This window comes from Phalacrocorax aristotelis, chromosome 12 (assembly GCF_949628215.1).
Source record: "Phalacrocorax aristotelis chromosome 12, bGulAri2.1, whole genome shotgun sequence".
In the NCBI taxonomy this organism is placed as follows: domain Eukaryota; kingdom Metazoa; phylum Chordata; class Aves; order Suliformes; family Phalacrocoracidae; genus Phalacrocorax; species Phalacrocorax aristotelis.
This window is the reverse complement of record NC_134287.1, coordinates 11,737,224-11,754,097: the sequence shown is the minus strand read 5'-3', so window position 1 is coordinate 11,754,097 and position 16,874 is coordinate 11,737,224. Positions and strand designations below refer to the sequence as shown.

At 42.5% G+C, this 16,874-nt stretch overlaps 1 protein-coding gene across 4 annotated transcripts in view; it reads right to left on the bottom strand.

Annotated features, from left to right (window-relative positions):
• ADD3 (adducin 3) overlaps positions 1–16,874 on the bottom strand; it is a 103,356-nt gene that overhangs the window by 18,247 nt on the left and 68,235 nt on the right. For 3 of the 4 annotated variants that reach the window (XM_075108316.1, XM_075108318.1, XM_075108317.1), the window contains one exon: positions 11,083–11,306. In XM_075108316.1, coding sequence (XP_074964417.1) covers positions 11,083–11,277 — 195 coding nt within the window. In that variant the 5' untranslated portion in view covers positions 11,278–11,306. Of the gene's footprint in view, positions 1–2,793; positions 2,921–11,082; positions 11,307–16,874 lie in introns of those variants that run through there. The other variant, XM_075108320.1, reaches the window with a different exon arrangement.

Sequence of the window (16,874 nt, the reverse complement as noted above, 5' to 3'; positions counted from 1 at the left end):
TTGCATCAATAATTTTGCTAAACTGAGCAAGCAGCTTTCCTTAAAAATAATTTCAGAAAAAACAGAATATAGGTCAGAGCCAGGGCAAGTAGCAAATATAGAGGTTTGGGATGATCTTTAAAACAGAGGTGAGGATATGGAAGAAGTGCACAAATAAAGTATGCAATTTATCCACATGCCCATGCAGAACAATGTTTTCTAGCAGACTGCAGCTTTCAGTGTGTCATGCACATGACACACACATTCCTCCATGCATATTTATCAATATTTCAATACCTTTTGTTCACTGCTACGGACCTTTAAAACTCGGATCTGTATGTCCTTAGATAACCACCCCACATGTGCTAACACAACCTTCCTCCATTTCTGATAATTCCTGATGGGCTCATATGAAAGGTATCACCATCTTCTGGACAACAATTTACCTTAAATATTAGCCATTAAGTGAATGCTATTTATTGGAGTTTTCACTGTACAGCACATATTTCTGTAAAAGCACTACCCCACAGGGCTCTGATTTTGGGATCTGCTCCTGAAAACCTAACTGTAGCCTGCAGTCCAAGCGGTTTGGTTTTGCTTTCATAAGACTGTAACATATATATGGCATTACCCGAGAACTGCCTGCAAGTGACCAAGCAAAAGTCATGCTTGAGAGAGATTTTTTCAAAAAGATGACAAACACACTGCTCTGGCACAAAGCAGATATTTTTCAAGTGGAAAGGTCACTAGTAATTTCAGATGTAGTATTCAATAAGATAATGCTGACAAAGGAAGACGTGTACTGTCAGATGTCTGAAAAATTATGTTATTCAGCATAATCTCAGCATTGCTCAATAAAGTTTCATCTTTAGGATTTAAAAAGCTCTTTGAGTACATGTGGGGATTTTTGTTTGTTTGTTTTAAAACACTAACACCTTAGTCATAAGATGACTAGAGCAGTGGGTTTTTTACAGTGGGGTACTGAGTCCCGAGGCGAGAAGCACCGTACCTTGTGGTTGCCTATGCTGCCCATCACCACTGTTGCCCCGTCAACACAGCTGCACCACTTCTGGACTTGGTCAACCTGCATGTGCCTGCAGCAGTGCTACAGCAAGGCTGCTGCCCGGATAACCTACCCCGCTGTAGCTGAGAATCATTTCCTGTTTGCACATGCATCCTTCTCTCTTCAGCAAGCTCACCTGCCCAGCTGAGCACCGGTGTCCCCCCTTGTTTGTGCTGGCACAGCACTTCAGGCATCCTGCTGAAAGTTTACATATAAAACAGCCCACGGTATGAAAACTGGGCCCATGACAGCTATTGGAAAGACGGCAAAGCAACATTTCAGACAAGATGCACAACTAGGAGGATGCCAAACAGAGCTTTTAGTCACCTGGCAGCAGCCAGCCACCTAAGCACATAGCCTGACCTCGGTATGCAGCAGGCTGCAAACCCCCCTCCAACACTACCAGCTGAGGTTGCTCTCTTCAGAACTGCAGTGGGCTGAACTACACTAAGTTACACCAGAGGAAAACATAGGTTCGCATTTATACCATGAATGAAAGCATCCCCTGCAGAGCCAAGCCTGCCAGCTGCTGACCTGACTGCCCTGAGCTGGCAGTGCCTGGCTGCTCTGCTTCCATCTCACCCACCTTTTTGATGCCTCTCCACTACCTTGCACTGAGACATGAATTTCCCTGCAACTCACTAGTACAAATATACAGGGCAGCCTGGTCCTAAAACTGCTTCTAGAACTCCACTGATTCTAAACTTTCTCACTGTTTCTAAAACTCCAGCCAGCTCCTTTACGCCAGCTTAGACAGCCTTACACGGTACTACAGCCTGCAGAACAGATACAGCTTTTCTTGATAGAGTCATTAGTTGCATGATTAGGTCAATGTCTTTCTAGCATCATAAAATTACTTCTCCAGAAATATTTGCAATCACTATCCAAATACACATCATAAATTCAAGCAGCTTAGATGCAAAAGTCTTCCAACTTAGACCTGCAAGGGCTCTCTGAAATTCAAGAGTGAAGTTACGGGCCTCAGTTCTGACTCACTTCCTCACTTACTTCCATTTTCTTTCAGAAGGACAGTCTAAGTGTGAGCTGACAGTTTAAATTGGAGCTTTTAAGAGTGAAAGAAACATTTGCATGTACCAGTTGACAACTGGTATTTTTCAGTCACCATAAGCAGAAAAACTAGAATAACCAACTCACCAGAATAACCTATTTTACATGTATACACATCTATATATAGCACAGAACAACAATGTTGCTAGAAAATTTTAGTATTAATCTCTTCACCTTGGTAGGCAGCACTCTGAGGATGTTAAGAAGTATACAGACTCATAAGTATTTTGACTATCTTTCTATGCTGTTTCTTGTTTGTTGAGCATTGATTTCTCCACATAGTCCTTATCCTCTCAAAAGACGTAGAAATAATAAGCAAAAAATTTTTCCTGTAAACAGAAAACAATGGCGTACAGGTCATCTGCAAATACTCTACGCTATCACTAACCTTTATGAGAAGAAAGCACGTGCTCACATCAGGACTAATAAATCGTCCAGTTTGATAGATCAGTCTACAGGAAAGTCCCTACACTTAATAGCAGCACTGCTGTTAGCCTAAATGCTGCAGAATAATACAAGAAATGCCTTCACCCATTTTCACTTCTGTCCATTTTTGATCAGAGTTTATGTATCTTAAATCCATTTTTAAAAAGGGTCTAATTCAACTTATCTACATATAAATGCACCCACAAAGAGTCTCTAAGCCAAATCACCACCACTGAAGAAAAGTTTCAAAACTTAACTGGTATTTTGCTCTCAAGAGTGAAGAGACGCAAATTTTAATTCCTGTGCTGTAAACGCAGCTGCCCACGGAGAGACGACCTTTGCTGAAATGGCTGATACAGCTTCGTAACAGGCTGTTTCAAGACTGGAGTTTAGATACAAACAACCAGTGCCCTAAGTGGAAAAGGGTGGAGTTGGCCACAAAAAAACCGCCAGTGAGTTAAGTCTGGCAGGGAGAAGATAAGAGCCACAAAAGGTGTTTGTTAATGCCATGAAAAAAAAAAAGGGCTTCTGTGTTAAGACAGAAAAAAATAGTATTAAACACAGAGAATTAGGTAAAGGTACAATACTCTCCTCACTTGCAGTGAAGCATGTGGGTATCTGGCCTGGATTCAGTGACTCGACTGACAGCAAGCTGGTCCCACACAGGGTTCAGCCTGCGCTGGTTTTTCCAGCTCCTCTAACCTGGTACACACTAGCTTCCCTCCATGAGTCAAAGCAGCGAGTTTACTCCTGCGATAAGCAGCCTAGAGATACCTCATGATTAAAGCAAAACCGGAAGCACCGAGCTCCTTTGCAAAGCCATCTTCGGCACACACAGCTCCCAAAGCCCCGGCGTCAGCAACCCCCACACTCGCACAACTGCTGCTGCACACGGGGGATCTGGGACCCTCCCTTGGGTTTTCTCATGGAATAAAGCCATGCTATGCATCTTGCTAGGTGGAATATAACCACTGAAATTTAAAATGCTAGAAGAAATCAAATTTTAGTTTATCAGGGGTCTTACACATTTCTGGTCCTAATTAACGTTTTTTCAGTAAGCGCAGGAGTAGGGAGGGTGGGAGAACAGGTGGTGGCGATGCACCAGGGCAGACAACGGGCAAAACTCTTCCATGGCGTTCTGGATGCAGCCAGGAAGGAAAGTCACCAGTCACGACTTTCCAGGATTTTCCAGGCACTGTTAAGAGCGCGTACTAAACCAAACGATTATTTAGCAGCCACAAAAAAAAGAAAAAAGACTTTAAAATGAATACAGCTAAGTAAGTCCTTTTAATTGTTATTCATTACTTATACTGCAATGCAAACCCCTCTTACAGCTCTCACCAGACCAATTTGTTGCCTTTATTGGACAGAATTTACAAGACTAGCGAATGAAAGAAAAATGGTGTATGTTGTTACAATGCATTTTATTTTATAGACACCTCCCAAGATGACAAAACCTAAGCAGCACTTAACAACCAGCAGGGAGATTAGAAACATAGATGGAAAATAAATTCTATTTGGAAACTGTTAGCATGTATATTTAATGACAACCACAGCTCAAACTAAATGGAAAGCAGCAATATGGAAATGAGAGAGGAGTGAAAGGTAACTCATTTTTAGCGTAAGGAAGAAGGAAAAACTCAAAATTGCACTTGAGGTGCAGGACATGGGTATGAATTGACGCTGCACTGTTGCAGCTATAGAAATGGAAGTCAGGCAACACGATTTCTTGGTTTCTCATAAACATCTAGTGTATTGCCCTGATTTAAGGCAGCATTACCCTGAGCACAAGTTCCCCCTCACTTTGTGGTGATCTTGCTCAGCCCTGCGGTCTGCCCTGGGCCCAGTGGGTTATTATCATGGCTCAGAGGGGATCTTTAAGGGACAATCTGTAGCCTGTCTTAAATGATGTGCCAGGTTGAGCTCATCTCCCCCAGTGAATGAAATACTGCATAGGTCATATGACGAAAGCATGCAATTAAACAAGCTACTGCGATGAGAGGAGGGTCACGACTCTGCAGCAGGAAGTCAGGAAGATGTCAGAGAAGACCAAAGACAGAGGAGGGAGCTGCAGTGTGAGAGGCCTGCCCAGCAAGGAGGTTCCCTGGGGATGTAGAAGGTTGTGAGCTCTTCCCAGCCAAAGGGTGACGCTCCTGAAGGATCTGAAAGGCTTTTGAACTTGTGGGGAAAGAGCAGTGGAAGCTGAAACATGTGAGGAACTGAAAGGACTTTGATATTTTAAGAAAATAAACTGTCCCAAATAGGAGTGGTGTTGCGAAAATACTGGATATTCACTCAATACATAATACAGCAAGCTAGACAACTGCAAAGCTGGGGCGGGGGGGAAATCAAACCATCCTTCATCTCTGTCCTGATGGTTTGAAAAATAACATAGCCAGAAAGAAAAATTCAAGTGTGGGTGGGTTTGCTTGTTTTTGAGGAGAAAAAAATCTGCCTGCATGCTAAGGCAGACCATTGAGTAGAGGAGTTGCTAAGCAGGACTGTTATCTCCTCACTTCTTTGGGCAAGATCAGCCAGAAATGTACAAGGCAGGGGTGTGTGTGCATGTACGAGGCAGGAAGGAAGAGAAATGTGAGCTAAGTACATTTTTAACCTCAACATAAAACCAAGAACTGAAAAAGACTGTGCAATCCAGATGGCTAGACCCAAACCAGTGCCCTGATGCAAGGCACTGCCGAGCCACAATCGCCCCAAACGCCCCTGCAGAGCTGTGATGGATTGGTAGGCACTCTCTTTATCCAATATGAAATTAAAGCAAAGCATGACAAGATCCTGCCAGAAAACTGCTCAGCTTAAAAAGAAACAAGCTCCAAATCACTGTGTTTCATACGTAAAAATGGCAAGCGCGTGTTCAATAGGTCTCAACAAGCCATGTGAAATTTTCACTGGTAAATTCAAACTATAAATTGGGCATTTCAATTCCAATAACCAGGCATTTTTATGCTTACATATTTCAGCTGTTCAACTCATCACTACACACAAATTTGACTACTCCAACTTTTTCTTACATTAGTAAAATAGTGAAATATATATCATATAACAATATAGCGTATGTATAAATTAAATAAGTGAATGTATCCTCTTCCATTTCCACTCTGAATTGTAGCTTGTCTTCAAATACAGTGATATAAAGTGGATGTAAGGTATCCTTCAATGCAGTTGAATTGTGACCCTGATTTCCTGTCAGGTTACACACAGTCTCATAGACTCATAGAATGGCTTGGGTTGGAAAGGACCTTTAAAGATCACCTAGTCCAACCCCCACCATAGGCAGGGATATCTCTCACTAGATCAGGTTGCTCAAAACGACAGCTGACCTGGCCTTCAACAGGTGGATGGGGCATTCACAACCTCTCCGGGCACCTGCCCCAGGGTCTCACTGCCCTCACAAGCAGAGGGAGCTCCCCCAGCCTGCCCTCGTGTGCCCCAGCCCCTCACCACCCCGATGGCCCGGGGCTGGGCCCCATGCGCCAGTGTCCTTCCTGGGCTGGGGAGACCAGGAGGAGAGAGAGGAGGTCAGATGCAGTTGCCAAAGTTGGTTTACTGTATTAAGTTTTATTGCCCAATCTTGATGAGAACCAATGAAGCAGCTAGAAGGGGCCTTAATGCTGAAGGTCAGTACTTCTGGAGAAGCAGAAGTTTGCAGGTCAAGACATATCACTGACATCTCTTCTTGCTCTGTTGCCATTCTTGGTGTGCTGCATAGAGGGTCTGCGTCCATCTTCAACCTCCCGTTGCTCAGCCTTCTCATCCTCGGGCTGAAGAGCCCCTGCCTCCAGGCCCCATGGACCTCAGTGGCCCTCTGAGGGTCTACTCCCAGTGCAGCAGCCCGGCAGAAGCAATGTTGTCCCCATCCTTTTTCCTGCAACTCAGAGCAGAGCAGATGGCACCTCCTCAAAAGGGATGGGGGTAGGGGAAGAGATGGGGGACAGGAAGGAAGGGCTCACAAAACCCACGGCCATCAACAAATAATTGTTGATGCTAGGGAGATGGAATACTGAGCCTGCAGGCCAGCCAGGCGCAGAGGGCAGGCCTGCCAGCTAGCACCTTGTGCAAAGGCTGGGCCGACAGTAGGGTGCTGGCCAGGTGCTCCTACGGCACCGCATCGAAGGTGTGGTGGAGGGGGGCCCTGGCATGATGTAGTGGCGTTACATTGACTCCTCCTCATCTTCTGGTGGATCCACCTCCATGGGCTCTACACCATCAATCGATGGTCATCACCATAAGTGATGGCCATTTTGCTGATGGTGCCTCCACTATGATGCCGCCTCTTCCTCTGCATCTCCTGCAATTGTTTTTCTGGTTGCCCACACAGAGGTGGGCACGTGCTCACTTTGCTGCTCTGGGTCCTCCTTCTGCCAACCATCATGGAGGCTGAGGGCCTGGATGCTTCTTTTCGGACACAGTGAATATGAGCCTGGTATTTATAGCATCCAGAACAGAACATGATGAGGTATCTCATCAGGAAGCCACTGTGATGGCTATGCAAACTATTTATGGCTATTCTTGCACCAGAGGGGCCTGTGGCTTTGAAGGTACCCTACTTGGGAAGAAGAGGAGGGTCAGGTGGGACTGAGGACCCCCCTTCACTGGGGATCATTCCCCTGTGTCCATTCCTAATGGAGGGATGCTTCAGGGATTGGGCCTGAAATGCGGGCAAAGATTTTTCTGAGGAGGGCCAGAACTATTTGGATTCTACACATCCATAATCTTCTGCATTTTAATGGCCAAGGGATTGTTAAAAATCTACATGAGCCAAATGGAGACTTTCCACAGACTTTGGTGGAATTTGGATCACACCCAATGCAAGTGGGTCCTTACAGAGCTCAAGGAAAAGAGTGGGAAACCTGTTCGCTAAAGCCTGTAGTTAGCTTTCCTGCTGGTTCGACGATCGTTTCACATGGTCTCACTTCACTGGAAGCAGCGTGGCACTGCTGCCTGCTTGCAGATACATCCAACGCCCTCCCTGGCTGCTCTGGGAGGGTTGTGGGGAGTTCCTCCTTGCTGTACGTGTGTGTGGCTCCTTGATGCTGAACTGACATTCAATCTTCACACCCAATAACTGTGCAACCACCGTGTTTTTGAAGCTTCTGATTTCCATGGTGAGTGTACCAGAGAAATGCCAGAAGGAAACAAAGGCCAGGAGGACTTGTATACCATAACTGATATAAGGGTTTTGATGATAGAGCAAATACTCTCTGAAAGAGGTAGTTACTCTGTGTAACAAGCAATATATGATTGCTTAGCATATGAAAAGACAAAACTGTTTTTAATTCAGAGTTAAGTTGGAAAATTGAAAAAAAACCCCAAAGCCTACATTTTCAGATTGTGGGTATATTATAGGTCAAGTATCTCAGACCCAATGTAAAGCAATAAAATTAATCCACTGCATAAATGGAGTGCCTTTCCTTTAAAAATAACAACACAGTACCTGAACCTTCTGAATTTGCTGACATTACTGAAATAAACTTAAATGGCTTTGTCTTAAAGATTAGCCAGCAGTACCTCTGGATGCTCTCAGGCTGCGCACACCCAGCTGATCTTAATTTCTTTTCACATTTCTAACAGACACAGAACAGCAAACATATGGGTCCTACCAGATTCTCCAGGCCGCCAGATGCTCACAGGTTACATGCAGTATTAAGCAAACATGTCTGAGAATTCACTTACAATGTCAGAACATTCTTCATGTGCAGTGGTCATAAAATTCCTACAATTTGTTTAAGACTTATTATGAACAGACTCTAAGACATTAGCAAACATTAGAGGTAATGGGAATAGCTTGTCAGTAGCTTTTAAATTATTTAATTTAGGGAAGGGAAGTTGCATATCAGATAGGAGTAGTCAGATTGCACATCAATACATGCATCAAAAGGTACATCAGAGAGATACAGCAGTTTGATGTCTGAAGATGTCTTGTCAGGACTGTAGCCCTTACAGTAACACGCACTGCACAGAATATACCATGGTTCCTGGAATATATTCTCTAATTTATTTTCTTGCTAAAGGATTTAGATTTTCCCACTTGAAAGAAAAAATCTTGCTAATAAAACAGATTAAATCAGTACCTAAGCTTCTTAGTGTATGACAGTGATTAACCCTTTAGTTTTACACCATCATTCCTTCCTCAGAGAAAGTGCGTGTTCGAATGAGCTCACCTCAAGTCCATACATGCTTGTGTATTTTTAAGAAAGGAATTATCCTTGCTGCATACACTTCATATTTACTAATACTTGCCAGAAGATGAGTCAATGACTATTTCTCTGATCTGAATGCATATATCTAAGACTGGGCGAAGATTTACCAGTGAGCAAGCTCTTCTTTAAAAATGTGTCTGATAACCTCTCTTCCTCTTCTTCCAAAACACCTTCAATTTATTTCCTCCTTGTCAACTGGAATAAACCGGAGAAGCAACAAAGCTCTATTCAGACTTCTACCGCAACGTAATTCTGCAGCGATAGAACAAAAATATTACATACAATACTCATTAGTTCAATCCTGAACCTGTGTTACGCACACCAGAAGCAGGAAAAACATTTTCTGGCCCTTTTGCGACAAATATTTTATTCAGGAGGAAACAAGGAAATTGCTTTCAGTCCTGACTCTCAAGAATACTATGGCACATCGCAGCTGGAACTTGTAAGAAATAATGCAGCTTCTGTTCCCAAATCGGTTATGAAATTTGCTTGATGGACATTCAGTCACAGACACTGTATTAAAAATGGTTTTATTTCTTCACATGAGAAATCATAGCAGGTTTCCCCTGAATATTCTTTTTCAAGAAAAGAGACAATAAAAGGAGATACTTAAGTGAAGGCAACTGGTAGCTCAGACACCTCCTCTTTGTGCCTGATCGCACACTCAGCCACCACATTCCCATTTCTCCCTGGCAGATGCCAAGAGCCAAGCAGGCGGCAGGCCCCTGGCTTATTTGGACAACTGTTCTCTTACACAAAACTTGCAACTTATTGGCAGCTCCAGTCACTTTCTAAAAAGTGCTGGGCTCGGCTTCTCTTGCAGCACAACACTAACAGCAGCCCAGCGGCTCTTTGTCCTCCAGCCTTCTGTTAAAACAGTTACCTAGACTCAGGGGTTGCCCCTCTCCATCCCCATTCCCATTATCTGCATGCCAACACTGCATCTATTAAAAAAAACCACAGAGGCTGCAGCAAAGGGACATTTATTACGTTTGGCAGACTTGGCAAAAGGTCCCCCAAAATGTTAAGGAAATAGTTACACTCATTAGATTCAATACTGCCATCGAAAGGCCAAAGAATAACACATACAAACCCAAACAAGATCTCTGCAACTTACTTTTATCTGTTAGGCTAAAGATCTAGTCTTCGCTGTGAGTACTGGCTATTCATAATGTGAACATTTAGCAGGAAGGAGCAGACTCTGATCACATTTTACAATCAAATGTTTAACATAAAATTATCATTATTAAAGCATTATGCAATACCACCTTAGAGTATCTTGTTTATAAAAGAGGTTGGCTGCAAAACCAAGCTTGCGCAAAATGACTTGAAAGTAATAAATTCCTTAGTCAACAGGTTCACATTATACTCAGAGCAAGACACAGATCCAAGAGGCACTCCACGACAACACTTTAGCAAACAATCCTGTTATTCATGGATGACTATAATAGGGTGATTACTAACAGCTGTTTGCAATCTCATTACATATGGAAAAGCCTCAAAAAAAAAAATTACTGAAGAAGCACCCCAACTTACAGATGAACTAAAGAGAGAAGAATCTGTCAAGCTGCTTAACCCCTTCCCAGTCCCGTTATACTCATTACTCACATTACACCCCAACACCCCCAAAGGCTCACCCTCACTCTCTGTGGCTTCAAAATACTTGAGGCAACAGTATTACTTTCCAACATATTCATCAGATTAAACCCAAAGAATGCATGTATTAAAATAAAAATTAAAACTAATACGAGGGTGCTTCAAAAGACTTAATAGCTTTATAAGTAGCCTACACAAGTACGAAACTTACACAACCAGTATGTGAGTGCTAATATGCCAAGTATGGGTATGATCACCCCAAGGACATGAAAAGAACATAGTCTAGCTTTTAAACAAACTTAGCCCAATTAAAAATGTTAATTAAAGCATTCCTAATGCAAATGATACGTTAATATTCAAACCCAGAAAGCAGAACACCACGTAATGCCTTAATTTGTTCCTATTTGACTGGTGACTCCTTCACTCTCTTCCCTGCCCCTAAGTTTTAATTAAGTATCCTGCAGCCAACCAGATCTTTTTGTAATACTGCAATGAAGCACAGGAATATAAAAGCTTCAGGAGAAAAAACCAACACAATAAAAGCTGCTTATTCACAGACAAAAAACTGCAAACAAAAGGCTGGATAATCTGTTTAGCAACCATCTTAGAAAAAAGTCCAGAGTTATTCTAGCTAGCTGTAACATAGATTTCTTTTTTTAAGTCTCAGAAAGTTAATTAGGAATTTCAGAAAATAACGCTCATTTATTCTCATCCCCCTTTAATCCCACTCACAGGGCTCTGCAGTATCTGAGTGACCCTCTTCCTTTGCTCCATCATATTGAAGTCCTGTCTCAGGTCAGGAGACATGTTTCTTTCCCGGATATACTCTGGATCGTTCTCATTGATGCGATCGAAGTACCGTTCTTTGTGAGGCATCGTGGCTGGGGGAGGAGTAGTGATCACCACCTGACTGGCATCGGTACTCATGCTTCAACACTGCTGATGGTAGGCTTCACCTGAAACAAAAAAGAGGGAAGAATGATTAACAGTTAAAAGTAGGGTACTAAATAGAACTTCCAAGTCTGGACAAAAATGATGTTCTTTTTCATTCTGCAGAAAAACATCTAAAATGAAAGGAGAACAAGTGAATAATTATCATAATCAGAAAACTTAGGAAAAACTCTGGAAAAGTGTTTAAAAAACCATTTATGAGTTCTCTGATACTGCATAACCATCTCTATTCAAGTTAAAATAAAAACTCAACAGCACACAATTAAGAATTATGACATTCAAAATGCCCGTAATATATTTTATGACAAATTTCCTGTATCATTTTGCGCTGCACTCATCACCCTCCCATAGTTTTTATCAAGCTCTCCTTCCTGACATGCTCAACCAAACACACCCAGAAGACAGGGCCTCTGTTTAACATCCACTCAGAGCTCATCTCCCAACTCGAATGAAAACATTCCTGAATTACAACATTTCCAAAGCTTCTCATAACCCCAGCTTAAAGATGAGGCGCCAGGCTGCTCGAAGACTGTCAAGGGATCTCTGGAGAGCGCCGGCTGGTGCCTGCACTTTCAGGAGGAACTTGGAGATGCCGAGGGAACCGCAGGAAAGGTCGTATGTTGGGTTGCACAGGATTGTGGCTGCATCCATGGCAAAGAGCTGAGTTTTAGCTTTTCTCCTCTTGTGTGCAATTGGAAGCAAAGATTCTCACTGAAGCGCATTACTTTAGAAAAAACTGAAGCTCATTACACTAGGGAAAAAAAAAAAACCAAACCAAAACCCCCTTTCATGTCTTAGTAGAAAGGTACGCTTAAAACTTCATTTAAAAAAACCTGATAAGCATTTGTAAACACAAACAGAACTGGATCAAAAGCAGAAATGCAGACACCTGAATTTTCATAAAACGAATCAAGCTCAGAAGCACACTCAGGAGCGCCGTTCCTCAAACGGGTACAGAAGGAGGACATTTTCTCAGGTTTGAGGAACAAAGAGAAGCAAGATTTGTAGGACGCGATAGCGTATTATGAAAATACATTTTAACATGCAAATATCCACAATTAACAGTATAGTTAATATAAGATATTTGCATGCAAATGTATTTGGTATGTAATGTAAATGATTTACCTCTTCAGAAGAAAAAAAGCCAGACATGAAGGAACGAGTGTTTTCAAGCAGCATTAACCAGCATGCTTTGACATTACGGTATCAGTGGTTTGAAGTGTCCTTGCCCCGTGGCACAGATCACCCATCTCTCATTTGGGTAAGTGCAACTACTGTTTAGGATATTTTGTGAACAGTGAACTGATGTGGAGCATCTGAACTCTTCCTACAATATCACATATTTTCCAGATGAAACATTTGGGGAGAACCTTTTTAAAACCAGCTTCAGCAACCCAAGCCCTCCCCTTGCCTGCGACAGCCCTTTTCGGTCCTTGCGCTGCCCCCTCTGTTGTGCAGCCATGCCACGAACCAGGCTGGCAGGAGGATGCAAATTGGCTTTCAGCCAGTTTCCCACGCTGACACCCAAACTACTTTGCTGGCATGCTGCAAGGGACAGCGCAAGGATGAAAACCTGGGGCCCTGCAGCCCTGCTACCACATGTGAACCCCCAGACAGAAAACAAGACAGATACCACCTACAGAGCAGGAGAAGCATTAGCAGGTAAGGTACGAGAAAATAGTGTCTATGACTTTCTCACATATTACAGATTATGATAAAATTTGGGATTGAGATGAAATACAACACCCTTCTAAAAAACAATTACTACAGGTTGTAATTGCTTTTGTTCTCTACGTCCCCTCCTTTTTTTTTTTTTATTTTTGGGGGAGAAAACAAGCTCTGGGATACAATATTATCCAGCTGCCAGGAGGTACCTGGCATACTGGACGAATGTACCATGTTCTGGGATGCATAATTTGCATCCTTGGAGGCAAGCTCCATGAACTCTGATGGCTTTGCTATGGAGGTTGTGGAAGCACACCGGCGAGTTTTGCATTTGCTCCCCGGGTGCAGTCTGAGTTCCTTCAGCGTTTGCTGACTGACCACCGGGAAGCCTGCTACATGTGATCAGTTTGGGGAGGCTGGGGAGAAGACAAGGGGCTTGCTTCAAGGAAGTGGGGGTTTGGCAAAAATCTGGTAGAAGTATAAAAGGAGCTCAAGTTTTTCTAAAGAATGGACTATTGTCTTTTCCGGCTGGGAGCACCAAAGCAAAAGGATAAACTTCTTGGGACAGCATTTGGAGATATGATCACAACTCAGCTTCCCTCTGCTCAGTTTAGAAGAGATATCTTTATAAATGTAACTATGTAGTATGTCTCACCTCCCCTCTCCCTGTCTCTCCCAAAAAAGTGGCAGGGTTTAAGAAGCCAAAGAAAAAAAGCATTACGAGAAGACACAAGGCCAGGAGCTCATTTTGCAAATGCCACACGGTATGAAAAGCTTGAGACCAGACCTCTCAACCTACACTGTTCTCCATCTGCTTCGGGGTAAATACCTCCACTTATGTCAGAACAGACACCTTCCAGCACCTGCTGGTAACTGAAAGCAGTCTAGGACTGCAGACGGCAAGAACCTTGCCTGAATCAGCAACCAGCGGTGACTCCTGCTCTTCCGTTACTTCTTCCCAGGAGTTGTCTTATCCAACTGTTTTTCCTAAAATGCTCCTGGATCCCACTAACCCCAAGCAGCAACCTTGCTCAGCTGCTGATCCACTTGGTTGGCTGGACCAACTACATGCACGTCTGAACTTCAAAATACTTTTATTGTTGTTATTATAGGTTTACAGGACATAATTAGTTCAAGTCCATTACTTTAACATTCATTCCTACAGTGACAGAAAAGCCCATTTGTCTGTAAAACGACACAAAAGTGTCTGGCAATACCAAAATCCAAAAAAGAGATTTTTCTAATTGCTTTTGGACTTCGTTTTTAACTCTTTCCTTTCAGACTGGTTTGCTACCTCTAGCCATTAAGATTACAACATTGAAGTCCTCGTGTTACAAAAAAAAACACCCTCCATGACTGAACATAATATGGGTATTGGGTCCAGTTGTTCTTATTAGGTCTGGTTCAACACCCGCTCTGTCGGGCCCAGGCTGACTTTCATATAACACCTACTGTTTGGCTGGAAAATTTTCAAACAAATCAGCCATCCTTTTATTATTTATTTGCATCTTGCACTGATTTTTTTTTTAAAGGGATACTTAGAAATGTGCTCAGCTTTTGCAGATCTAAAAATCTGTACCTTCTTCTCAGCACAGGACTGGCAACAACACAGAAGTATTTACAGAAAATCCACATCGCAAAAGCTGTGAATTTTGATAGAGGACTCTCCTCTTCCCCATTTTTTGGTGATAACCTTTTGCCTAAAAGAAAAATCAGCTTTGCTGCAAGGCTGCTTTTGGCTTCCACCTCTTTCAATGTTGTTCTTGAATTACAGAAGTGAGCAATCATCTCCCTGAGCAGTACCAGCTCATGGTTCTTACGCATGCTATATTGCATAAGTGTAAGTGGTTCCAGAGACTTGAGGCACAGGTGGAAAAGAGAGGCTGCATGCCCCTATAGCAACAAGGCACTATAGCTACACTGGTCAGAAAGAACAAGCATACACAGAGAAACCAAACCTAAACTAGGATCTGATTTTGTTCTGGTGAGAGTCATCACTCTTGCTCAGCTGAGACACACATTTTAGCCCACGTTTTGGCCTAACATGGATATGCTGTCATGCCAAAAAGAGATTCAAAGTATACAGATGAGCAGTTTTGCCACCTACGGTTCAACTACCCCCATGGGGGGCAAAAGAAACTAAGAAGAGCAAGTCCGCATGTGTACAGGTTTTTTAATACAGAATCCCCATCTCTGCTGGAAACACTTTTAGGGACCTGTGAAACAAAGACGCTCAAAAGCTCTTGCTACAGGGTAACTTGTTAATCTAACTCTGCTTCCCCATCTAGTTATATCCTCCTGGTTCATGCTGAACTGAACTTTGATACTGCTACAGAAGAAAACAGGTTGTGTCCTCCCGTGCTTTGATGCCTTGTATAGCTCCCGGGTTTGGCCTCCATACCTGTTCTGTATTTTATATCCGTAACTGGGCTACAGGGAGAAAGTAGAGCACTCCATCTTTGTCAGGAAGATATGCATCTCTCCATTTAAAAGTAAGTTTTATTTAACAAAAGCTTCCAATTTATTCCAGGAACTTGGAACTGTTGATTTTAGGCTACAACATTAAGTCCTGAGCATCCTCACCTGATACTATGTAAAGTCTAAGTAACATGCTGCGCTGCTTTTGTTGGAATAACTGTTTTCAATGTCAAATCACAAAAACAGCTCAAAAATAACAATGAGGTCAGAGAAACAAGGAGTACTGAAGTGAAAAAAAAAAAGAACAAGAGACCAAATGCAATAAAAATTTATCTTGACAAAGAACACCCCAGAAAGCACTGACTTGATATATTGATATCTTTCATAATTATAGAATGTATATAAAAATAAATACCACCACAAAATAAAGACAGAGCAACAAAAAAGGAATCAAATCATTAGATCACCTAGCAACGAATCGTTAACCCACCTTTTATGCTGATTTTTAATGGCTGGTTTCAGACATTCCCATTTTCCTATGCAGTGCAATCTCTCTGTGGGAGGGTTTCCATCACTGCAAACCGGCAGCGTGCGCATGGCATCGTTAACCAGTACAACTGATTTCAGGTCTGAGCACTCGAGCTAGACCATACTGCATCTGAACGTTTCTTTTTTAAGGAGCACATTGCATTACTCTGCTCTTGCTGTTTCTCGCCTGCTTGTTTTTAAGGAACAGTCTGCTCTTTCTGCCCCCCTCCCCCAGTATCTTGTCTGCCAGGAGGCTTGTTGGAAGCAAACTGGGTGTCTCTTGATCTCAGTTCCAGCCTCCCTATGAAACAGGCAGGTTCCAGTCTGAATCAAAGCCTTGGCTTTAGCCAACACTGTGAGCTACATATGCAGGCTGGCAGAAAGAAACACACTTAAGGAATATGAGGGAATGGTCAAGAGGGGCAGGAAAATATGTAGGAGAACATAGATTGAGAAGATGGTCACCATCATTCTCTTCTGGCATTAGAAAGTCAACTGTCCACCTGCCCTCCTGTAAATTTTAATAGTGTCGTATAATCGTATAATAGCATCTGTTCTAGGGCAAAAAAAAATGTGGATAAACACTTTAAAGTTAAATTAATTTTTTTATTCTCCTGATGAGGACATCAAATACCATAAATATCTGGCATGTGTTGACAGATTTTTTTTAATTTTTTTTTTTTAAGCGTTACAATGGGTTTGTATTTCATTCATCAGTCTCACCTTACACACTGGTAAGATGAATGAGATGTATGTTCAGACATTTTCTAAATGCAGTTTGTGGAACTGAAGATACTTCTGCTACACTAGACAGGTAGCATTTGTTCGAAATTATATGAACTGACTTTACTAATATACAGTGATTCTGTACACTAGCACTGAAGTCAAACCGACCAGCTCCACCCTTAAATTGACAGAAGGTAGTATTTGCATTAACAACAACAAAAAAAGCAGTCACACCT